The following is a 26188-nucleotide window of genomic DNA, read 5'->3' on the forward strand; positions in this document are numbered from 1 at the left end:
CTAAGACAGTGTATTTGGGAGGAGTGGATTTTGTACTCCATCCACCTATGTTGCCTCATGTTTCCTATTGTTTTCTCAAGTTGCTAAGGTTAATGCTGGGATGGTTCCATTGACAAGGCCATGTCTGACTTCCTGACCTATCCTTGCCTAATCATTTCCTACTTTGTACATTTTTTATGTATTTATAGAGGGTGAACATTAATAAAACCAACAAACTGCAGGGACAGATTCCTGACTGGAAATGGAGGAAGAAAGGTCCTATGAACATGTCTCCAGAAATGGACAATGTGTGTGTGTGTGTGTGCGCAACAACAACTACAAATCATCCTGGAATACAGTACAGAGCTGCATTGCATCCATGACACAATGGATGTTCAAAGTAGCCTCCATGGGATTGCAGGTAATAGTTTGCATTTTCACTATAAATTACGTGGAAATTCACAGGTATACAGTGCAATAATACAGCTACATATCAGTTTTCACCACAAGTCTGGAATAGCATGAATAAAGTTCAAAATACTCGATCAGCCTGTTTATCTTACAGCGAAAAAACACTTAATTCCTGCGGTAAAGTAATGCCAAGAACTATATTTTATTGAAGTCTGAAAGTTTTTTTATCTGAAGACTTTACATACTCCCAACCTTTTTCAAGATAAATGCTTTATATTAACTAATTTCTATTAAAAGTCTCTGGACAGTGAAACGGAATGTGAAAAACGATAATCTTACAATATTCTCGAATTTGTCTTTAAATACACAAAAATGTTACTGCGTTGGGGAAAAAAAGACTAATAGGGCAACATCTGGTAACGACAATAAGTGCATGGTCATTCGGTTAAAGTCTGAAATAGTGGCAGTTCGAAAACACAGTCGTGTTTGACAGTTTACAATGGAGAAATTGCGGCTGGCAAGCATTTGTGTAATACGAAGAAACAACTCTTGTACCAATGAGCAGTGAACGGTAGTTTCATAATAATTCATAATGTATAACGCGCTCGTGCATTTGTTCCACATTGTAAACGTATCACGTACGATTTTTAACAATTGCAGTTAAAACGATACAGTTGAATTCAAAGAGTGCGCGTTGTAGATACTCAACTTTTTTGCGTTGCCAAGACAAAAGACAGACGATGTGAAGCATTGCTCTCCAGATGGCAGCAATGTTTGTTGTTTTTCAGAATACAGATGTCAGTAGCATTAACGTGGTTGTTAATTACTTGGCAGCGTGTTTTTTGGCCATATTGATAGCGACATCCGTGTAGGACAGACGCATGAACCGTATCGCTGTGTGTGGAGCGTTAATATTGTGTGAGTAAAGATCGGATATGCCGCTTGCAATTCTGACAGACCCATGGCAACGGGTTCCAGTCAAAGAAGACGAGGTGAGTAGAAGCGACCGATATATAAAATTGTTTATATGTAAGTTTTGTTTACACTGACTGACTGTGATGCTGTCACTGTCTCTCAGCACCGGTGTGGGATGCTACCACGCTGTCATTCATAAATCTGTCTATAAATGTGTGTGTTTGTGCCACCAAATTAACACACACATTTTTGCTAGCGGTGTTAGGTGTAATATAATTTTTTCCTCTACTTCTGTTGTAGAGTTGACAAATTTTTAACTGAAGTCAAGTCACTGCAGTTGTTGCCGAGAAATTCAGATATGTTAATCATTATTTTAAGTAGAGTCCTTAGAATAACTAGTTCAAAGAAACCGCCGTTGTAGGTATGTTAATTGCGACTTATGAAATCCTGGAAACTTTTTTCCACACCTGAGCATTCGTCAGGAATCAAGTCTTCTGAATGTAAATATTGAGCATGTGTGTTTTCTTATTGTTTCCTCACACGGTTACTTGAAAAATCTTACCGGCTGTATGTACGTCTGTCAGATTACCGGTAGTTAGAAGGGAAGCAGTTTTGACAAAATATGCTAGGGCGTTTGGCCGCAGATTTACATGGTGTTGGCAGTAAAAATCATTTCAGAAGCTCATTGCTTTTAATGTTTGAAGTACTGTCTTGATCTACTACTGGTTAAAGTTAAGCTGCTTTTGTTGCCTGTTTGCTATAAATAGCTTTTGACTGTATGTCAGTGCAACATCGTAGTTGGAAGCATGTTGCAGTCACAAACTAGGTGCTTTCACGTGCAGCATTGTAATACTGATACATTTGGCGTAGTGTTTTATTTTAAGTAATTGAGTTGTGCTTCCAGGATCTTTTGTTTATATTCCTCTGAGTTTTGTGAGACAAGATAGTTTCACTCAGATTACTAGCAATTTTTATGTATGAAATTATGCTTACATTCAAAAGATTTCATAGGCATTGTGTAGCATTTTATTTTCATATGGTGGTGACTTCCCCTGTTGTTATTTTAACTGATTGCCTTTTAAATTGTTGGGAATGTTTTGGGATGTCATTCAGTTTGTTCTGAAACGTAAAATTAAGTTTATTTAAGTTTTTTTCCTTTTTCATTTACTTCTGTTGCGTTTCCCTGTAAAGATGGGACTGAGCTGTAGTACTAGTAATCTAGATTTGTCAACAGTGAAACATAAATATTCATGAGTTTTAAATTCTTCGTGTAGGAGATGTAAATGACGCCCTTTTTTTCTAACGCAAGTTTACATAACCCGAATGTAATTCAACCGTACTAAAAAATAACCATTTCCAGTGATTTCTTCAGTTTAATGCGGTCATTCCAAAATTATATTTCGTATTTTATGCCGGACCCGTTATACACTAATTAGAAAAGGGTTGAAGCATACAACGTACATTTTTTTAAATATTTATGCCTGTAAGCAGATATCACTACTAAAGATAAAATCTCTATATTTATCATGATATTGTTCACATAAAAGTATAAAAATGACAGTGTGTGCTTTATTTATGTATAATTTTGTTTTGATTAAGGTATCATTTTGGGGGCGTTCTCCAAGTCTAAAATACGTTTTCTTCCTTGTTTTTGCAGCAAATGGAGTGTCTAGGTCCATTTCTGGACTAAGGATTTACTCTGTAGGTAAAATCTGGGATGAGTTTGAATGATGAGAGAAACTCTGAATATATTAATGCCATAAGATATTATTTACTGCCATGCATTGTATTCATGTCTCATTTTCCAAAATTTCTTTCCTCAACATCAGAGTTTCTCTCATGTAATTCCTCATGCCGTTGTAGCTCCTTGTCGTTTAATTGTATGGTAGATATGTAATTAGACTCGTATTTTTTGCTAGGTGGTTTGCTAATGTTTTGTTAACATAGACGGAACACACAACCTAATTTGAAGCCGTTGTAATTTTGTGTCCAAGGAAGCTCTACCGCCAGATTAGCACGGCTTAGCGGAACACTCGTGTAGTGAACCGTTCTATTTGCAATAGCCATAGTTAATCGAAGGACCAGCAGAAGGCACAGTAATGTTGAAGTGGCAAGGTTTATTGTGTTAATATTTCGCATTATTCATTTCTTGCTGGAAGTGTAGAACCTCTGTCTCGTGAGAATCTGAAACTTGTCGCATTCAAGATTATCGAATAAAATCTCATCATTAGAAGAAATTGCCACGTGGGCCCGATAGATATTCGCAAAACTTTACTCGGAAAGAATTGTGGAAAGGCAACTGAAATTATCCATTTGTACCGATAATCATCAGCTCGGAAATAACACATGGACAAGTGTTTGCATACCCACTTCGGCGCGAACGTGACGCAAGAACCGCGATATGTACATAGGATATCCTAGGAGGAATGGTCAATATTTAGGGATATTACAGGGACGATCACTGGAAGCAAAAAGTCTTGTAAACATGGGCTCCAAAATGCATACATATCTGAAGAACTATGAGCACTATTTATCTTCGATCCTGTGAAACAAATCTCTTCTACTGCAAGCTCTTTGCTTTCCATATTTTGGGAGGACGTAGTATGTACAAAGAAATATAGTAAACGCGGGCTCAAGTGCGTACTTTAATAATGATGATCCCTTGTTCGTCTTCGTTACTGCGTAACATCTCACACCTCATAAGGTATTCTCTTTAGTGTCCATGTTTACTGGACATTTTTCATGTTTCGGTCCATACTACCATCTCTAAAAATCTGGAAAGCAAAGGTATTGCGGTAGAAGACATTTGTTTCACAGTATCAAAGATGAAGTGCTCTTGGGTCCTACGGTATGAATTTGGGAGTCCATGTTTACGAGACTTTTTTGCATCGAACGATCGTTCCTGTCACATCCTGGAGTATTGACCATTTCTCCTGGGATACCCTGTATGCACATCGATGTTCCACGACATGGGGAGTGTGCGTTAGCTTTGAGAGAAGTGAGTCATGCCGTACAAGAAGGTGCTCAAGGATGTGCAAAACCCTCTGAGAAGATTCTCGAGGACCACAGATATAATACGAACGGTCAGTCGGTGCTCTATATCGAAGCTGATAGCATCCTTTCGAAAATTACCGTGGTATTATTTTCTGATGGAGACAATTGTAAAGCAAGGGAAAAAAATCCTTTATTTTCTCAGGTTGTTTTGTTACTTTCTCATGTGTAATCGGGATGACTGGAAAGTTTCTAATGGTAGTTCCAACAGTAACATTTTTTATAGCTGACTTTCGTGTAAGGCACTCGCAAGGATATGTTGATCTGGATAGCGCAACGAAAGGGACTCCTTTTTCATCTCGTGTACCCTGCACTGGGCCATGTGTTTAACAACCGTATTTTAAGCTTTCAGCGTATTCAGTTACATTTTTTTGTTCGGTAAGAGTGTCCTCGGCCTATGTTTTCCGTGAACTGTATCATGACCCAGAACTAGTCTCTACACAGTCCAAAGACTGAGTTGTGGATCTGACACTGCAGGACGAAGGAAATTAGAATGAGGCTGAAGGTAAACAGTTAGAACAGCATTTCATTGTTAGCATTTCAGAAGTATAACAAAGTCGTTTGCAGATACGACCTCAGCGAGGAGACAGCACTGTCTGTATTGTTCAGTGAAGTTTCCTTTCAAGAAGCGAGCACACGCACTTGGGCTGATAGGCCGGTGAAGAGAACTGTCAGGAGTTACGTGTAGACGAAGGACGCCGTCTACGGCCGATCTTTTGCGGAGAGGAAGGGATAAGGAGCTTAAGAGCTCTGTGTGATCTGACGGTAAATAAGAGACTTTCCATTTATAACCTTCCTCCGTCGCTCGCTGTAGCTGACTACATGACGAGGGACGCACCGAGCAGGGTGTTCTAGCGAACAAAATGCGACAGTTTAGTTTGTTAGAGTATCAAAAGGCGCACAGTTAAAAGAAATCGGGCGGTACGTCAACTGTTTCTTTTCAATTATATTCGGATTTTGTGCATCCAAAGCTGTTACGGCCTTAGTATTTCTTTAGTACTGGTTCGCTGTTCATTTGAAGCTTAGCTTTAGTTAACTAACGGTAATTTTTCTGTTAGACTTTCATTTTATGCATTATAAAAAGCTACGCAAGGAGATACCGGAGAAGTACAGGGGTGACAAAAATGTGGAAACACCGAAAACACATCACCATGCCTAATACGGTGTAGTAGGAAAACCGTTGGCATTCAAAACAACTCGCATTCGTTTCGGACTGGATAACTACAGTTCCTGTTTGGTTTTCAGAAGAATCAGAATGGCACAATTCTTTGTGCAAAATACGAGCAATGTCAAGCAACGACGAGGGAAATAGCGATCATGGACCCTTCTCTCCAAACCATCTACATCTACATTTATACTCCGCAAGCCACACAACGGTGTGTGGCAGAGGGCACTTTACGTGCCACTGTCATTACCTCCCTTTCCTGTTCCAGTCGCGTATGGTTTGCGGGAAGAACGACTGACGGAAAGCCTCCGTGAGCTCTCGAATGTCTCTAATTTTACATTCGTGATCTCCTCGTGAGGTTTAAGTAGGGGGAAGCAATATATTCGATACTTCATCCAGAAACTCACCCTCTCGAAACCTGGACAGCAAGCTACACCGCGATGCAGAGCGCCTCTCTTGCAAAGTCTGCCACTTGAGTTTGCTAAACATCCCCGTAACGCTATCACGCTTACCAAATAACCCTGTGACGAAACGCGCCGCTCTTCTTTGGATCTTCTCTATCTCCTCCGTCAACCCGACCTGGTACGGATCCCACACTGATGAGCAATACTCAAGTATAGGTCGAACGAATGTTCTGTAAGCCACCTCCTTTGTTGATGGACTACATTTTCTAAGGACTCTCCCAATGAATCTCAACCTGGCACCCGCCTTACCAACAATTTTGTTTGATCATTCCACTTCAAATCGTTCCGTACGCATACTCCCAGATATTATACAGAAGTAACTGCTACCAGTGTTTGTTCCGCTATCATATAATCATACAATATAGGATCCTTCTTTCTACCAGACCACAAAGGGTCAGTAATACTGAGATCTGCTGACTGCTGACCAGAGAAGATGCGACATCAGTTTAATGTTCACGAAACCTATCCTGGGCGATGTGAGCTTTGTGTCGTGGAACGCAGCATCGCCATTGAGGAACAAATAGTGTACCATGGGATGGAACTGATCGTCCAAAATTGTCACATAATCCTTGACAGCAATGCTGCCTTGGAGAGTAACCATGGGGCCCATGGAATACCACGATATGGCTGCACTAATAATCACAGAACCTCCACTGTGTTTCACTCTTCAGGCGTAAAGTCGGCCAGAAGTTGGAAACAGTGTGAAACAAATGTCAGCCAGTACAAATGCCATTCTTCCATTGCTCCATAGTCCATGTTTTATGGCTTCGGCACCACGTTTTCCTGTTTCTGCATCACTGACGAGTGGTTTTGGAATTCCAGTTCGCCCTGCAATTTCCAGATTATGGAGCTCCCTTCGTGCTGTGTCGGTGCTGAAAGGTTTCGCGAGGGTAACATTCAGTTGTGCAGTGACTTTTGAAGGTGTGGTCCCTATATTTTTCGCCATAATCCTCTTCAGTGACCGTCCTTCACGATCAGTCAACCACAATTTTGCCCACATTCAGACTTCACGGATGATTCTTCCGCTTTCCCTGTACGCAGTATAAATTTTCTTGAAACACCAAACATTTCAACTACGTTCGTTACGTAAGCACCGACTACCAAACGAACACCAACAATTTGCCCAAGTTCTAATTCACGTAGCTCCGACAGAACTGCACGGAACGCTGTTCTGACCCCAACCTCACTTGCAAAATGCTTGGGACTCTGCACAGGTGCCATTCGCTGTCAAATACAAGAGCGCAATCTGGAGGCTTGTTTAGCATCTGAATTCATGTTAAAGCATGCATTTCTCGCGGTGTTTGCCCAAGCCCTGTAGCTGTCGCACGATGAAATGACTCGTGTCACGTTGTGAGTTGCTTCGTAAAGAGAATTTTTTCGTACAGATTCTGACAGGTGCGTATGTGTTTGTACCATACATCATTAGTGCAAAAAGTTCATAAATGTAATTTACTGGATACATAAGGACAGTTGAATGTTTTTGACCTGATGGAGTTGCACTGTGTTCTTCAACTCGTGTCGTCAGAAAGAGAAGATATTGCATTCAGGTCAAAGGAATATCTGAGACCGAAAATCTAGCTATCAGCTCGTGAAACATGTAGTCGTTTCTCTAATAAGAAAACGCCGCACGTCAAAAACTGATTGTTTGTATCATTCTTAGTAGTACGGTTAGAATTCTAGTCTTTGTCATAAACACGGTGAAGTGATTGTACAAGTTCCCTAATATCAGCAGTTGAGGGCATATTCTGAAATTTCTAGGCTAGAGTGAACGACGCGCAACGTAAGCTGGAATTCATGTGTCACTAATGAAGTGCAATTACTGGAAATAGTTCACAGGCTTAAGCAAGAAAGGCCAGGTTTAACTACGGTAAGCGTGGTAGGAACGAGAGACCTGTTAGTGAAAAAATATTTGGTCTAGTGTTAATCTTTCAATGAGTAGATATCAGTTTGGAATTTGTCTTTGCGATGTGGAAAACCGCACAATGTAGCAGACTTTCATATCCGAGAATATAAGGACTGGTGTGTAGATTACGAGGTGTGGCTAGAAAAAAACCGGACTAGTACTGGTGAAACAATAAAACGAATGCGATAAGGCTGAAATTCGCGTGGCCTGTCACGTGACTCGCTCCGCCTACTGCTCGAGTTTCATCTGCCTCCTGCACTCAGTCTGCCCGTGGCGTCTGTTTTAAGTAGTTGACGTTTTGTCTGTGCGTCGGAAAATGTTGAGTGTACAGAAAGAACAGCGTGTTAACATCAAATTTTGTTTCAAACTAGGAAAATCTGCAAGTGAAACGTTTGTAATGTTACAACAAGTGTACGGCGATGATTGTTTATCGCGAACACAAGTGTTTGAGTGGTTTAAACGATTTAAAGATGGCCGTGAAGACACCAGTGATGACACTCGCACTGGCAGACCATTGCCAGCAAAAACTGATGCAAACATTGAAAAAATCGGTAAACTTGTTCGACAAGATCGCCGTTTAACAATCAGAGCAGTGTCTGAGTTAACAGGAGTTGACAAGGAAAGTGTCGAACAAGTTTACCGATTTTTTCAATGTTTGCATCAGTTTTTGCTGACAATGGTCTGCCAGTGCGAGTGTCATCACTGGTGTCTTCGCGGCCATCTTTAAATCGTTTAAACCACTCAAACACTTGTGTTCGCGATAAACAATCATCGCCGTACACTTGTTGTAACATTACAAACGTTTCACTTGCAGATTTTCCTAGTTTGAAACAAAATTTGATGTTAACACGCTGTTCTTTCTGTACACTCAACATTTTCCGACGCACAGTCAAAACGTCAACTACTTAAAACAGACGCCACGGGCAGACTGAGTGCAGGAGGCAGATGAAACTCGAGCAGTAGGCGGAGCGAGAGTCACGTGACAGGCCACGCGAATTTCAGCCTTATTGCATTCGTTTTATTGTTTCACCAGTACTAGTCCGGTTTTTTTTCTAGCCACACCTCGTATTTAGTGCATATGAAGGCAGGGCCGGTTTATGGCCCAAGCGACAAGGACAAGATTTTTTTTTATACAGTGCGTCGTAAGATATTAGTAGCGAAAACAGGCACGTGAAACTTATGAGGGGGAAAAGAGGGGGGGGGGGTTGGCGCCGAATTATGTCTTTTGTGTGGAAAAATGTTCTCCAGCCAGCCAAGTACGCAGGCGAGGAGGTAATCGTCAGGTTTTTACGCAGGCAGTTAAGATTTCATACACACAGCACGACTTCGGCATCAGGGGGTGCAGTTTGATATGTACGTGATTGAGTGCAAAGTGATATGGTAGTATGTTTCCATTACCGAACGGTGGTATTCGGAATGGCGAAACGAACGCTTGTGCTGGAAAAATCATTTCCTCTGATCACCTTTTGATGCTCTCTTAACATGCGACGTGTTCGGAGAAAATTTCTGTAGTTTGAAAATATTAAGCGTTAAAGATACAATGATATTACACAATTTCAAAATCGCGTCCTTGCTGGTCAGCGAAAAAGTTTTGAGCAAGGAGTTTCCTGATTTTTGTTTTTTTTTTTTTTTTTTTTTTTTTTTTTTTTTTTTTTTTTTTTTTTGCGGAGTAAGGGTTTTGGTTGAGTGGTTGTGTGTTCCTGGTTGGTTTAAGTATATTTTTGAAAGTAACGACAATTGCATCTTTTTTTTGCATGGCGTACTCTCTTTAACTTGGAAATGCCCCTATTTTCTACTTTGTACGCATTCAATTTTTTGTGCTCTTAATGTTTTCTTCAGTTTCCTTTTCTTTATAAGCAAATCATTTCTTCCTTGGCGATGTTATTTACAACTACTTTCCGAGTTCATCACGTATTCGATGTCACGAGTGACTGTACTTCCTTTACAAAGATCTGTAACTGGAAGCGCGAATAAATGTAAATAAGACGTGACTTGAAACGCACACCCAGAAGTTGCTACGTTTACACATACAGTTTGTGCGAGAAATACTTACGGGTTGTTGTTAGGCTTTTGTCGGTGATGAACTCCCATAATCCGTATGTGTGTATATATATAGTTAATTATTGTACTGTGCCATTGTTTACCGCTTCTAAGCCGATGCAATTAAGAGACAAGTAGTTTTAAAAGTTGCACAGCTGCTTTGCTTATGCATGCTGCACGAGACGCACAGTTTCTGAGAGTCATGTGTGTTTGATGCATTAGCTATGTTTATTTACTTTCCAGGAATGAGCTTTGTCTGCTCCATGGTTCTTTTCGTATCTTCATATTTATAATTAAAGAGAGATGCGTTTTGGAATCGTGTCTATTGCTGTAAAGCGTACTAAGTTTGAAAATTCGACTACGGCAGCTCTTGAGCGTGTCGTGGCTACAATCACTGTAGGCTACACTTGAGCTCTATGCTGATAAGGGGAAGAGCTTGAGCGTCGTATCATTAGTAGAAATCTTACCTGCTAATTTCCGAGAAATCAGTTAACAGGCGTTTCACAAATCTTACTCAACAGAAGTTCCAAAATAATTTATTTCATTAGTCTACTTTATGCGCTTATCTGGGGGGACTACTGAAGTAAGCTGCAAGTCAGTCACTACTTTAATTTCAAGAAAGCTTATTGTAAAGCCTTTCCTATGTGGTCATGAGCTTGGTAACCCACCAGTACACAGGTAACTACACACAATCCTCCAGGTACGTCGTATCTGCCTGTCGACGTTGGTACCTTAGTGTGTAATGACGAAATTAAAAGAACTGAATGAAAATGTGACTGCGAGATGCGTTTATATTACGGGTTATCCTTTCCAGTAACTTACTATTCTTGATGGCAGCAACTAAGTACACCTAAGAATGTTCATCGTAGAACGAAGAAAAATGACAATGTTTTCTATTTTTGTTCATTCACACATTTAACTGCTGATCCTCTGTAACTTTCTAGTTCAGCGATGAAGTTATGAAACGATTGTTTCGACTGAAAGACAAAATTAAAACATTTGTTTTAGACTGTAGCCGCTTAAGTCGTCCTAATACGTATGTGTAAACTAGGAAGGAAGTCAAAAGTCGACAGAGGCAATTAAAATAAATACAAAAATCATACATAGCGATTTGAAAGGGAACGAACACCTGAAATCAGAACTACGGAAGACTTAGAATTGTTATGATTCTGTGAAAGTGCTTTACATTCATGAAGAAAGCTGCATACAACGTTAGTGTGATCTATTTTAGAGTAATACTCCTATGTCTGGCGCCCTTGCTAAAAAAAAAAAGGCCAGACTGACGTCTCAGGAACTCTGGCACGCGCTTTCAGCGCTATAACACGTCGGTATATATCATACAGAAATGCTCAGGGAGCTTAAAAGTGGCAATCACTGCAGTGGAGGCGACATTTTTTCTTGTTGGGTAAATGTAGAGAATCGGTCTTCGGGGTAGACTTTAAAACAGTTGTGCTGACTTTATCGAATGTCGTATGGATAACGGAAACGTTGTGAGAAGAAATTGGGGCTCCTAGGGATACATAGTTTCTTGTTGTATCATTCGTCATTAGTGCAAGGGGGGACTCATATTGTTAGGTAGCAAACGTAGCTGTGTCGCGTCTGGCGGTGTGGCGGCAAAGCGCGTGCTTGGAAACAAAGGTCGCGGTGTGGAATCCCACTCGTTCACGGATTTTTTCAGTCTACCTTTAACCTGGCCACCACTCTCCAGAAATGATATGCGACTCGGACTCAGAGTTAAAACTGTGTGACGTCGAACTGAGTGAGACTTGAACCAAATCATTGAGGCACACGAAGTTGTCGTCTCTGTGCACTGTACGATGGGTTGAACAAAGTGTTTATTGATTTAGAATCTGTATCTTCTTGCGGTAGTTAATTATTGCTTGGTACGTGGTACTGAGTTAATGTTCTCTTGTACTTAAAACAAATTGTTAACTTGATTTTTATTTTCTAACACAATCACAGTTAGGTTTTCAGGTACGAAGTGTATAACACCTGAAGCTGCAACACAAGGAACCATGCTTTGTCGCCCATGGTGGTCCTGTGTAGCACATGGTTCTTAGGAGGCCGTATGAGAATGTCGAAACCAGTTATCTGAAAACGTTATTGTGACTGTCTCGGGAAAAATGTTAGTGCATTCACAGTCCTCACCAGAAGATAAAATTGTGTACTTCCTTAAAACAAGTAATCGCATATAGTTCACTGCATCCATATAACTATATCGTGGTTGAGTAGTTGAAATTCACAACAGAGTCTTATAGTGACACTGAAAGTATGTTGGTAAGCTGCTTTTCTTTTTGGTAACCGAGTGAGATGGCGCAATGGTTAGCACACTGGTCTCGCATTCGGGAGGACGACGGTTCAAACCCGCGTCTGGCCATCCTGATTTAGGTTGTCCGCAGGAAATGCCGGGATGGTTCCTTTCAAAGGGCACCACCAAATTTCTTCCCCATCCTTCAAAGTCTGATGGGACCGATGACCTCGCGGTTTGGTCCCCTCCCCCCTACCAACCAACCTACCTATTTTTGGTACAGCATGTCGAATAAAAGCACATGAACGTCCTGATACAGATTCCAAGTGTATTTCATGAACCGTTTCAGGCACATACCGGTCATTTGAGACGCAAGTAAATTAATATCTGTACTCTCATTTGTGACGTGATGATACAAAGCATAAAACAACCAATGTTGTCTCATCATGACAGCGGCGCCCATACAAACCTCTCCAGCCATCCTGAGAGCGACAATTATTCTTTACACAGTCGTCCGTCGACAGAGTCGTTAAGACCAGATCAATAACTCAACTGGACAGTAAATGGGGAGGAAAGTATCTGCGGTTATTTGCTGAAGAAAATCTTCTGATGTTTCCTAGAATTGATAGTTAGAGATTTTGGTAACCTAAATTAGGCTCCACGGCGATTTTAGACTAACGCTGAGCTTGTCCCTTCTCAGTTCTCGTAGCTAACGGCGTCAGTAGTAGTATATCGGAATTTTGTGAACGCTCCCGCTCTCTGACATTCCGACACTTTTAGTCTCCCTGTTTATTTACTCCGGCGTGCGATCGTCGACGGGCATCATTGATTCCACCCACGCGGACTCTTTCAAAGCTCTTATCGGGTTCTTTCGAAGAGAACAAGAGTAGCTCTCTCTTCTTTTGTTTACTTTTATAGTGTTTCCCGTCGGCTTCTGAAGCACCAGGCGCTACGTAACAGGTAACAGCGTACTGCTGCAATCTGTTTTATTGAAGGTTATACACCAACAGGTAACCGTTTCTACGTAGATGTATTTTAGTAACAGTTCCTGCTGTTTAAATTATCGCAGTTTCATACTTTCATGCCTCCTGTTAGGTTAAAATTGCCCTCATACTATAGAGCAGCAGCTATGTTAATTATTATACGCGCGTGTGTATTGTATTCTTGGCAGTTCTTCACAAAAAAAAAAATTATCTGACTTTAATCCTATGCTACGTATAAATAAAAGATTCATTTATAGACTAGTTAGCCTATCGGCACTGGAAAAACGTTTTACTCTCTCTCCACAAATAATGCCTTGGTCAAAACTCTATTCTGCAGAGACTATATATTTTGTTGCTTTTCGACCCATTCTCAAACAGATTTTGCCTACTGTTGTTAAATTGTTCACGATGAACACGTTGATGATACAGGGTGACAGTCATTGACCTATATGAATAAAAGTAAATTAGCTACAAACTACGGCGTGCAAACCCGTTATTCAAAGTGTAAACGTCACTATAGATATTCGGATTTAAGTTATGTCATGTTCGATATGCCTGCCATTCTTGGCGATGATTTGGCGCAGACGAATAGCGAAATTGTGCATGATCCGCTGAAGTGTCTGATCATCGATGCTGTCGATGACCCCTGAATGGCTGTTTTCAGCTCAGCAATGGTTTTGGGGTTATTGCTGATATCTTGTCTTTAATATAGCCCCACAAAAACGAGTCGCATGTGTTGAGATCTGGAGAACATGACGGCCAATCGAGGCCCATGTCAGTGGCCTCTTGGAACCCCAGAGCTAAATGCGGTCCCCAAAGTGCTCTTCCAGGACATAAAACACTCTCCTGCTTAGATGGTGTCGATCTCCGTCTTGCATGCCTGGACGAATATCGCGCAGATTATTCCGTGACTGGACATTGCGCACTATGCAGTCATCCCTTGAGGGTGAAGAGACTTCTCGATCGCGAAATACAGATTCCCAGTCCCCTAAATACACCAGTTTCGCTTATTGACGAACCCATCCAAATGAAAGTGGGCTTCGTCGCTAAACCAAACCGTTCAGAAGTTAGGACGATTTTATTTCATGTTGTTCAACAATTCCCACCCTGTAAGTTTCACCCACATATACCAGGCGTTTAAATGTCGCGTGTTCAAATATCGATAGGACGTCGATCACTTCCAAGGGCACGCTACGCTGCCTACTCGTTACCGCCGATTTCGTTCGATTTATGGTATATGGAGGACTTGATCAGAAATGAGTGACAAAAGTGAAAGCTCCAGGTGGCCGAGAGTTTAGGAAAAAAAAAAACAGGAATTTTGGTGCGAGCTGTGCGGGACATGAACCATTTATGTAAGCGTAGTTTCAGGCAGCAGTTGGCGCAGTGGAAAGAGTACAGAACGGTAGAGGGTAGTAGGTTCGAGTCCATCATTCTTTTTTTACGTTACTTCGAATGAAAATTGACTGAAGTAATGCTCAGTGTATTGTTTTCAATATATAAAATATACAGTCAACCGGTTGCATAAGTTTAATCTAAATGTTCATTATCTTGTGCAACCGGTTAGCTGTATACATTATACAGGGTGATTTCTTCTACCATGTATAAACTGTATAGGGGTTATCGACGAGAGGATGTGGAACAGAGGAGGTCTAATGAACTAATGCCCGGAAATACATGGTTTCCATGCTAGAGACCATTCATTCAGTCATACTTTGTTACAGTGACTGCGGTCAGATACGCGGTGTACCATGCAGCCACAGTTAAGAGTATGCATGGTTTCTTCTTAGAGGGTGGTACTGTTCCTCATACGTCGTGCCCTGGCGACCTCTTCTGCCATAGTAATTGGTAATGTTGTGTCCGATTTACTTCTGTTGCTGACTCACCTTGTAGTGGATGTGATACAGCGTTGTACACAATGGTTCTGTATTAGAATGGAGAGATTGCCGACATGGTGTTTATTCACGGGAAGGCAAATGGCAGCGGGCGGCGGGCAGTAAGGTTGTATCAGGAGACCTATCCCCGCCGACAACCACTACAGCATTCATTGTTTACAACAGTGTTTCGCCGTTTCCTGAGACAGGGTCGTTTCACGAAGCAGGAAATCATGAAGGACGTACCCGAAATGTTAGGACACCAGACTTGGAGGAAAATGTGATTAACACTGTGGAAGGCGACCGCCGTGTCAATACCAGTTAGCTGGCCTACCAGTACAAGTTAAGCCAGACGACCGTGTGGAACATTCTCCATGATAATTGTTACTATCCTTATCACTTGTAGCGTGTGCAAGGCTTACTAGCGACAGACTTTCCACATCGGGAGCATTTTTGTCAGTGTTTTCTTCAGCAGGCAACCACGATTCCGGGATTTGTGTCATCCATCCTATTCACAGATGAGGCCACCTTTACGTGGAGTGGTATCCTCCACTTTCATAAGTCATCTATGGGATAGTATGCAGAACCCCCATGATTATGGTGACAGCAAATCATCAGCATCGGTGCAGCCGGAATATGTGGACCGGGATAATTGGCAACCGTATTTTGGAACCAGTCTTCCTTCCACGTCGTTTAACAGTCCGGAACTATCGGCGTTTCTCGCGGGTTTTTGCCTCCCCTGCTGGAAGAAATGCCATTGATGATTCGAAGGCTTATGTGGCTGCTGCATGATGGTGCTCCAGCCCTCTTAGCCGTTCACGTCCGAACGCATCTCCATCGTGTCTTCTCTTGTAGATGGATCGGACGAGGGGGTCCAATTGCATGGCCTGCTCGTTCACCAGAGCTCAACGCGTGCGATTTCTGGTTTTGGGGCCATCTGAAATGTGTCGCGTATGCAGAGCCCATTCCAGATGTGGAGACACTGTAGCAGCATATTCATGCTGCCTTTGATACTTTTCAGATGAAGCCTGGCCGATGTGAACTTGTGGGACAGAACATGTTACAGCGCGTACAAGCATGCGTTGAGGCACATGGAAACCATTTCCAACACATACTGTAACTGTGGTTGCGTGGTACAGCGCGTATTAGACCCCAGCCTCTGTAACAATGTATGATAAAATAAATGATCTCTAGCATGAAAACTACACATTTTCGGCCATAAGTTCATTAAACCTTTTTTGTTCCGAGTCCGCTCATTAATCAGTCACTAGAGTTTGTACACGGTGGAAAAAATCACCCCGTGTATTAAAAATCTATTTACAGTTGCTGCTGCCAGTCACGTTTAAAATTGCTCAGTGTATTGTATTTATTGATATATTCATAAAAGTCATGAAAAGGAAAGGAAAAGGAAAATTTGGGATTGAAAATAATTTACAAAAAAGTATCGTACGTACAGCGTCTGCAAGGTGTCTGCAAATTTCCCAAGAAGGGATTGTAACTAAAACGTCCGATCAAAGAGATAAGTCGAGAATTCTCATTCATCGATGTCAATCAAAGTACTGTTTTTAACGTCAGGTATAATACAATATTTAGGTTCGTATGTTGTCTTTCGAGGTTGCCAGTACCAATTGACCTATAATCAAACCCTGGACCATCGAGAGGCAAAAGTAATTCTCGTGAAACAACTGAATATGAACAAAGTAAACAGCTCGCATACAGCACAGTATGGTATAACCTTTCGACAAAATTGCCAACCGTCTATGTATGCGTATAAGAGAGTATGGAATATCTGGGAGCGAGGTTTTAAAAATACGGTGGATGAGTACACGGGAATACATAGGAATGTCGTCATAACTCTATCAAAAGCTGGGAAACTTAAAACCACCTTATACAAACTGATATGATGAAGCCCTACATGCAGGAGAATAAATTAACTCCGTCAACTGACGCGTGGGAGGGCAAACAAATCTGCAGTTGTAAGGCACGATTTTTCGAGATGAATAAGGATTGCCATCGTGCATACTCAAGTGATTCCTCCTCCTCCATCCCTCCCCCCCCCCCCCCCCCCCAACGCATTCAGCTAGTGGAACCATGCAAAGTCTGCTTTTATGGTCGTGTAAAGAATTTAATCAAAAAGATTCAAAAGAAACCACATCCCGAGAAGACTGCATCAAAATACATTGCATTGTCCATCACCAGCTATCCTCGCCAATATTTGGCGTGGTTTGCTGCCAAACTGTGCGGTGAGGGAGAACCCTTTATAAATGTAAACGAAGTGCCTTTTTTTGTAGACACTTCAAAAAAAGGTAATTGTAAAAATGCGACGCTTACAACGTGTGCATAGTGCCGAGAAAATCACTGCTTCTCCTGTTTTTACTGCGAATAACACCCCAACACCTGTAAATCAGTTGTAAAATAATGAAAGTAACTTTATATACGAAGTCTTCGTGAACGTCTTATAATCCATTCCTCGAAATTTATTTGCAATGCCACATTTGTCTATGCGTTTACTTTCCATGCTGTTTATGAAAATATTAATAATACCATATATTCAGCATTATTTAGTTTTATTTGCAGTGTAAATAGCGTAAAAGAACAAAATAAAGAGAAACTCGTTTCTCCAGAGGGACTCGATCCCACGACCCTCGTATTACCGTTGTTGGTTGGTTGATTTCGGGGAGGGGACGGAACAGCGAGATCATCGGTTCCATCGGATTAGAGAAGAATCGGGAAGGCAGCCGGCCGTGCCGTTTCAAAGTACCCATCCGGCAGTTGCCTGAAGCGATTTAGGGAAATCACGGAAAACTTAAATCAGGATGGCCGGATGCGGGTTTGAACCGTCGTCCTCCCGAATGCGAGTCCAGTGTGCTCACCACTACGCCACCTCGCTGTTACCGTTCTGTGCTCTTTACGCTGCTCCAAGCGCTGCCTGGGTACTACACTAACGTACACTGATCAGCGACAACATTAAGACCACCTGCATAATAGCCGATATGTCCACCTTCGGCACGGATATCAGCGGCGACGCGTGGTGGCATGGAAGCAGTGAGGCCGTGGTAGGTCGCTGGACGGAGTTGGCACTACATCTGCTTACGCTAGTATTCTCGTTAATTCCGGGGAGGGGGTGATGAGCTCTGACGCCACGCTCAGTCACTCGTAGATGTGTTCGATCGGGTTCAGATCTGGTGAGTTGGGGGGGGGGGGGGGGCGGCAGCAGCAGCAGCAGCAGCAGCACATCAATTGGAAGTCGCCACTGTGTTTCTTAAACAACTCATCACATTCCTGGCCTTGTGACACGGCGCATTATCTTGTTGAAAAATGCCACTGCCGTCGGGACGTCATGAGGAGATGTACGTGGTCTACAACCGGTGTACGATACTTCTTGGCCGTCATGATGCCCACGTTCCCCAGAACATAATACGAGAGCCTGTGCCAGCTTGTCTCCGTGCAGCAGTACAGGTGTAAGGAGCTATTCCTCTGGCGGACGACCGATTCGCGCGCTTCCTTTGCATGAAGAAGATACTGGAATTCACCAGACCATTCAACGTTGTGCCACTGCATCCAGTGCCGACGATCACGTGCCCATTTCAATCGTAGTTGCCGATGGCGTGGTGTTAACATTGGCACATGCGTGGATCGTAGGCTGCGAAAGCCCATCGTTAGGAGATCCCGGTACACTGTGTATTCACACACACTTGTACTCTGCCCAGCATTATGCCTGATTTTAGTTCCGCCACAGTTAGTTGCCTGTCCTGTTTCACCAGTTTGCCCAGCCTACGACGTCAGTCATCTGTGCTCAGGTGTGGCCGCCCAAACCCACGACGTCTGGACGTGGTTTCACCTTGGTTTCGCCACGTGTTGAAAACACCACAGCCCTCCTCCAACACCAGACAAGTCGTGTGGTTTGCGAAATGCTTGTGCCGAGCCTCCGGGCCATTACAATCTCTCGGTCAAACTAAGCTATATCGCGCGCCTTCCCCAGTCTACACATGGACAGCATGCTCATTGATATTACATGCACCGTCTGTGTGTCGACTAGCATTCATCCCTGGCCAGATGACGCTGATATCGCCTGGGCGGGTTTATATCGATAGTAGGTCGGTGGTCATAATGTTCTGGCTGATCAATGTAAGGCTCTCATATCTCTCCCGCCCCGCCCAAAAATGGTATTTTCTGAAAGCTAGGTCATCATTTTCATTTCTGGCTAAGCTCTGCTTATACCACAAATTTGTAACAATTAGATGACGAATAGGCGCGGTTCCCTTGTTACCTTCATTGACCGATATCAAAATTAAATCGCATATAAGCGTCCTTATATTTCTGGACTGCACAGGAAGGCTGACAGAATTTGAACCGCTGTGTCTCTGAACAGAAGGGGAAACATTTATTAGTTACTTTTTGCAGGAACTGTTTCGGTCATCCTCCTACATATGTAATAGGGTGCAGTTATGCACATTTTGCAGTTGCTGTTCCAATTGAGACATTAGTAGTATTTGGACCCTGAGGGAAATATTGTGTGCGCCATCAATGTAACACACACGTTGTCTTACTTACCGAAATAATTAAGGTAAAGCATCTTATTACTTTCGATCACGGAGTGATAAAGATCTATACGTTACAAACATACTTCTCGTGTTTTTCCTAACATATTGCAGGCGAAGGCTAAATTTTTCCTTACGCGTGGAGTAGGTAATGATTTCCGACGAGCCACGAGGTGCATTCAAGTTCTAAGGCCTCCGATTTTTTTTTCTAATTAACTACTCACCCGAAATCGATGAAACTGTCGTTAATTCTCGACGTAATCGCCCTGCAGACGTACACATTTTTCACAACGCTGACGCCATGATTCCATGGCAGCGGCGAAGGCTTCTTTAGGAGTCTGTTTTGACCACTGGAAAATCGCTGAGGCAATAGCAGCACGGCTGGTGAATGTGCGGCCACGGAGAGTGTCTTTCATTGTTGGAAAAAGCCAAAAGTCACTAGGAGCCAGGTCAGGTGAGTAGGGAGCATGAGGAATCACTTCAAAGTTATCACGAAGAAACTGTTGCGTAACGTTAGCTCGATGTGCGGGTGCGTTGTCTTGGTGAAACAGCACACGCGCAGCCCTTCCCGGACGTTTTCGTTGCAGTGCAAGAAGGAATTCGTTCTTAAAAACATTTTCGTAGGATGCACCTGTTACCGTAGTTCCCTTTGGAACGCAATGGGTAAGGATTACGCCCTCGCTGTCCCAGAACATGGACACCATTTTTTCAGCACTGGCCGTTACCCGAAATTTTTTTGGTGGCGGTGAATCTGTGTGCTTCCATTGAGCTGACTGGCGCTTTGTTTCTGGATTGAAAAATGGCATCCACGTCTCATCCATTGTCACAACCGACGAAAATAAAGTCCCATTCATGCTGTCGTTGCGCGTCAAAATTGCTTGGCAACATGCCACACGGGCAGTCATGTGGTCGTCTGTTAGCATTCGTTGCACCCACCTGGATGACACTTTTCGCATTTTCAGGTCGTCATGCAGGATTGTGTGCACAGAACCCACAGAAATGCCAACACTGGAGGCGATCTGTTCAACAGTCATTCGGCGATCCCCCAAAACAATTCTCTCCACTTTCTCGATTATGTCGTCAGACCGGCTTTTGCGAGCAGAGGTTGTTTCGGTTTGTTGTCACACGATGTTCTGCCTTCATTAAACTGTTGCACCCACGAACGCACTTTCGACACATCCATAACTCCATCACCACATGTCTCCTTAAACTGTCGATGAATTTCAATTGGTTTCACACCACGCAAATTCAGAAAACGAATGATTGCACGCTGTTCAAGTAAGGAAAACGTCGCCATTTTAAGTATTTAAAACAGTTCTCATTCTCGCCGCTGGTGGTAAAATTCCATCTGCCGTACGGTGCTGCCATCTCTGGGACGTATTGACAATGAATGCGGCCTCATTTTAAAACAGTGCGCATGTTTCTATCTCTTTCCAGTCCGGAGAAAAAAAATCGGAGGCCTGAGAACTTGAATGTACCTCGTACAATCTGTCAGGACGTGAGCTAGGAATTTGGTGTCTGACTTAATTTTAATTATGTTAGCGTTGAATGCGTAGAGGCGGGACATAGGGTTGTTAACAGAGTGCTCTGGTCGCGTGGGCTTCATCTTGATGAAAAGGCTTGCCCCTCCCCTCCCCTCTCTCTTCCGACTTCCGGGTACGGGCGACACGTTTCCGCCAGAGCAGCACTGCTCGTTCAACGGAAGTGCCTGTCGTTCGTTAAGTCTCCAGTACGCACCCTCGCGGAGTCTTTCGTCCAGCAACCCTAAGCATACAAGCCCCAACAGAATCTGTCAGGGAGTCATTGCCCGTGTGTCTTGATGTCACGTGGATTTATTCGCAGGTGACACTCGTAAACTTAATGCTGTTTTTGTAAGTGTGCTATAAGAATTAGAGGGGTAAGGCAGAAGACTCGTAAAGTGACGATTGTCAATTAAGTGTCGGCTTCATTTTCTAGGGCTTTTTGAAGTATATGTATTGTGCGTGTTTCGTTCAGACTGATAAGAGAGCATACCGTGCCGTAGAATTCTTTGTTTCGGACTACCATAATTTAAAGTTTTCGCACTTTGTAAGGAGTCTGTTTCTTAATTTTCAAAAGTTCAGATCTTAATGGCTGACAAGGGGAGGCCGTCAATTGTGAAATTCAGATTCGATTCATACTGCGCATAATAAAAGCTCATGGCCAGAGGTGTAATGTGGCAAAGCACCAAGATGCACTTCTCAGCCGTTGTCGAGAAAATCCACAGTTAAAAGAAACCGTTGCGGTGAAACACTCTCTACGCTTTATAATTTCCTACAGCGTCGTGGCGCAGCGGTAAGCGCTCGGGTTCGTAATCCGAAGGTCGCCGGATCGAATATATATATATATATATATATATATATATATATATATATTTGAATTACAAAAAACAAATACTAAAAAAGTTGCCTGGCGCGAGATTCGATCCGGCGACCTTCGGATTACGAACCCGAGCGCTTACCGCTGCGCCACGACGCTGTAGGAAATTATAAATCGTAGAGAGTATTTCACCGCAACGGTTTCTTTTAACTGTCGATTTTCTCGACAACGGCTGAGAAGTGCATCTTGGTGCTTTGCCACATTACACCTCTGGCCATGAGCTTTTATTATGCGCAGTATGAATCGAATCTGAATTTCACAGTTGGCGGCCTCCCCTTGTGAGTTCAGACGTGGTCTTACTTCTCCTAAAGGTTATCCACACGCAAAGGACTCAAAAAATTGTAACCACAGAGGAAAACGGCACACAATAAGGCATTCTGTGATCGGCTATTAAAAGTTTATTATGTGACATCATAGGCATGTATGAAGAACGACTGCGATATGCATTATATGGGCGCCTACGTGGGTCAAGAGCGAATTAGCAGATGTAAGAAGGTGGCCGTGCACTATCAGAAAGGCGAAATAGGTATTATATCCTGGAAAGGTTATGGCCAGCGTATCCTGGGTTGCGAAATGCGTTCTCCCTGTAAATCACTTAATGAAGAGCAGAACAATAATTGGCGAGTACTTCGAAAGTCTTTTGTTCATTGTACGAAAAAGAACAATATTTAACGAAAACGTGAATTGCAGAACGTAAAAATCATTTCTTTCAGAACAACGAACTTGACGACAATGGCGCTTTTTAGGTGGAGAAGCAAAGGGATTTGAAGAGTTTGTGAAAACTGTAGGTTAATGTATTTGAGACTTCGCAGAATCGCCCTGAAGGGAGGGAATGCATTCGCAGGCAAAATGTTGCATGTGGTGCATTGGCCAAAAACGGGACTCTGTCGATAGATACATGAATTTTGACCTAAATAAGGTACTCCACTGTCCGATCGAGAAATATTCTGCTTATCCTAGTTTACTGAAAGATGCAGCTAACAGTAGTTATGTTTTTAATACAGTATTTAAAAACACTGTGACCCGTTGTAGACTTCAAACATCAGTCTTCATACGGCTCGTTTGTTAACGCCACGGTGTCTCCGTAAATAAGATTTAAATAAAATTGCTGGTTGGTTCTCCTTCTAATTAAAAATCCCCACATATAATTTTACGTATATGGTTATCAGAAATTTTTTTAACAAACGAAACCATAAATATCAAATGATAGTAGTAGGATATTTTTGCGTTCATATGTCGACATGTTAGAACTTAAACTATGATACCTTGACGCAAATCTCGTTTCGTTGTATATTGTTTCTTTCCAGCTGTTGTCATGTAGGTCAAAGTACATATTCCTGTGTAACAATGTAGTTTATCATTCGACAAAATTTCAAAATTAAAGTTGATTTATTTCCAGGTTCCCTAAGAGCAAATAGATATGTTTCCATATTTGGCGCGGATACGGCGATTCATCTTCAAAGCATATACATTGGCAGTACCTGTTAACGTGGCTTAATTTTTTTTTATAAAAACTGGAGGAGGTAGAAAAGAAAAAAAGGAAAATCATTCAGCTAAATCTTTGGTCCTCATTAATCTAAGAACAGTATAAATTAAGTTGGGGAATAGAGTTGAAAACACATACAGAATGTTGCCGATAGTGTGAGTAAAATAAGTAATACTGTTCTGCAGACAAGCAAACAGAATTTATTTCCGTTGAGCAAGTTACCAGATCGATGCTGTATTTGGTAGAACGCCATAAAAACGTGAAGTGCAAGTGGACTTAGTATGGAGAGACATATGGTCAACGTTACAGAAGACAGACAATAATAGGAACTTCCTGTAAAGATTCAGTTATAAACCGTAGGGGCTTCTGGAATAAAATAAGTACGAAGAAATATTGATCGGAAGAAGTGTGAGGAACAGACGTGCAACGGGTGTACTATAACTGAGTTACACAGTGTGGTCTGAAGGTAGTCCAAAGTGAAATAGTAATCTCTCACTTTTTTTTCTTCGGCGTGGTTAATAGTGTTATAGCGGGAGTGCAGCCGATGTATCGATTCCATTTTGTGCACAATATTTTGACAACCGACCCAGTCCTTGTCTTCTTCAGCTGCTGCGAGCTGTATTCTCCGTACTCGCTACCTGGGCTTTGGTGTTTTTTTTTTAAGTTTTTCAATAAGCTTAGCTTCTGAATAGTCTAACGGATGTACTCTTTAAAAATGCCGTGACACCGTATAGCATTTCCAGAAATTAACAGATGACGTACAAATCCGCCTTTGCACGCAAAATGATGCTTGCCAGAGTCCGGCTGCAATGTTCTGAGGTTACAGTGCTAGGGAATGCATGCCGTAATTAAGATAAATTCTGCTCTCTCAGCCAGATGCTGTGAAGCATATAATAACTGCTTCGCGTTCTCCCGTAAATGAATGCAGGACTGGACCGTTGTTCCTGCGTAAAATGCACGCTCGTGAAGTTTGCAACGGTGTTATAAACAATCCTTGTACGTCAGTAAACTCTGCCGTAGCACTAAATAATGTACATCTACCACGTAAGGGTAATCCAGGTTTTCTACGTTTCCTCATATAAACAAATATGTTTTCCTGAAGAGAGGGAAAAAGTGTAAAAATTTAGTAATACATTAGTACGACTGTTGCGCCTAATACACTCCTGAAAATTGAAATAAGAACACCGTGAATTCATTGTCCCAGGAAGGGGAAACTTTATTGACACATTCCTGGGGTCAGATACATCACATGATCACACTGACAGAACCACAGGCACATAGACACAGGCAACAGAGCATGCACAATGTCGGCACTAGTACAGTGTATATCCACCTTTCGCAGCAATGCAGGCTGCTATTCTCCCATGGAGACGATCGTAGAGACGCTGGATGTAGTCCTGTGGAACGGCTTGCCATGCCATTTCCACCTGGCGCCTCAGTTGGACCAGCGTTCGTGCTGGACGTGCAGACCGCGTGAGACGACGCTTCATCCAGTCCCAAACATGCTCAATGGGGGACAGATCCGGAGATCTTGCTGGCCAGGGTAGTTGACTTACACCTTCTAGAGCACGTTGGGTGGCACGGGATACATGCGGACGTGCACTGTCCAGTTGGAACAGCAAGTTCCCTTGCCGGTCTAGGAATGGTAGAACGATGGGTTCGATGACGGTTTGGATGTACCGTGCACTATTCAGTGTCCCCTCGACGATCACCAGTGGTGTACGGCCAGTGTAGGAGATCGCTCCCCACACCATGATGCCGGGTGTTGGCCCTGTGTGCCTCGGTCGTATGCAGTCCTGATTGTGGCGCTCACCTGCACGGCGCCAAACACGCATACGACCATCATTGGCACCAAGGCAGAAGCGACTCTCATCGCTGAAGACGACACGTCTCCATTCGTCCCTCGATTCACGCCTGTCGCGACACCACTGGAGGCGGGCTGCACGATGTTGGGGCGTGAGCGGAAGACGGCCTAACGGTGTGCGGGACCGTAGCCCAGCTTCATGGAGACGGTTGCGAGTGGTCCTCGCCGATACCCCAGGAGCAACAGTGTCCCTAATTTGCTGGGAAGTGGCGGTGCGGTCCCCTACGGCACTGCGTAGGATCCTACGGTCTTGGCGTGCATCCGTGCGTCGCTGCGGTCCGGTCCCAGGTCGACGGGCACGTGCACCTTCCGCCGACCACTGGCGACAACATCGATGTACTGTGGAGACCTCACGCCCCACGTGTTGAGCAATTCGGCGGTACGTCCACCCGGCCTCCCGCATGCCCACTATACGCCCTCGCTCAAAGTCCGTCAACTGCACATACGGGTCACGTCCACGCTGTCGCGGCATGCTACCAGTGTTAAAGACTGCGATGGAGCTCCGTATGCCACGGCAAACTGGCTGACACTGACGGCGGCGGTGCACAAATGCTGCGCAGCTAGCGCCATTCGACGGCCAACACCGCGGTTCCTGGTGTGTCCGCTGTGCCGTGCGTGTGATCATTGCTTGTACAGCCCTCTCGCAGTGTCCGGAGTAAGTATGGTGGGTCTGACACACCGGTGTCAATGTGTTCTTTTTTCCATTTCCAGGAGTGTAGATAGAATTTCCACTTGGTGTAGTGGATTGAGAGCACTTCCTTAATATTAATTATAACTTAAAACTGATGGAAGTCGTCGAAGGAATTAAGGAAGTTCTATAAGGATTGTAACAATCGGTACTATACATACGAATATGTAGTAGATGTTCAG

General features: G+C 43.1%; 1 protein-coding gene across 3 annotated transcripts in view; it reads left to right on the top strand.

Annotated features, from left to right (window-relative positions):
- Positions 1-1184: 1184 nt before the first annotated feature.
- Positions 1185-26188, top strand: part of LOC126248243 (ribosomal protein S6 kinase 2 beta) — a 634112-nt gene continuing 609108 nt past the window's right edge. For 2 of the 3 annotated variants that reach the window (XM_049949088.1, XM_049949091.1), the window contains exon 1: positions 1185-1382. In XM_049949088.1, the coding sequence (XP_049805045.1) occupies positions 1326-1382 (57 nt within the window). In that variant the 5' untranslated portion in view covers positions 1185-1325. Of the gene's footprint in view, positions 1383-2962; positions 3007-26188 lie in introns of all 3 variants that reach the window. The other variant, XM_049949087.1, reaches the window with a different exon arrangement.

Source organism: Schistocerca nitens, chromosome 3 (genome assembly GCF_023898315.1).
Source record: "Schistocerca nitens isolate TAMUIC-IGC-003100 chromosome 3, iqSchNite1.1, whole genome shotgun sequence".
In the NCBI taxonomy this organism is placed as follows: Eukaryota; Metazoa; Arthropoda; class Insecta; order Orthoptera; family Acrididae; genus Schistocerca; species Schistocerca nitens.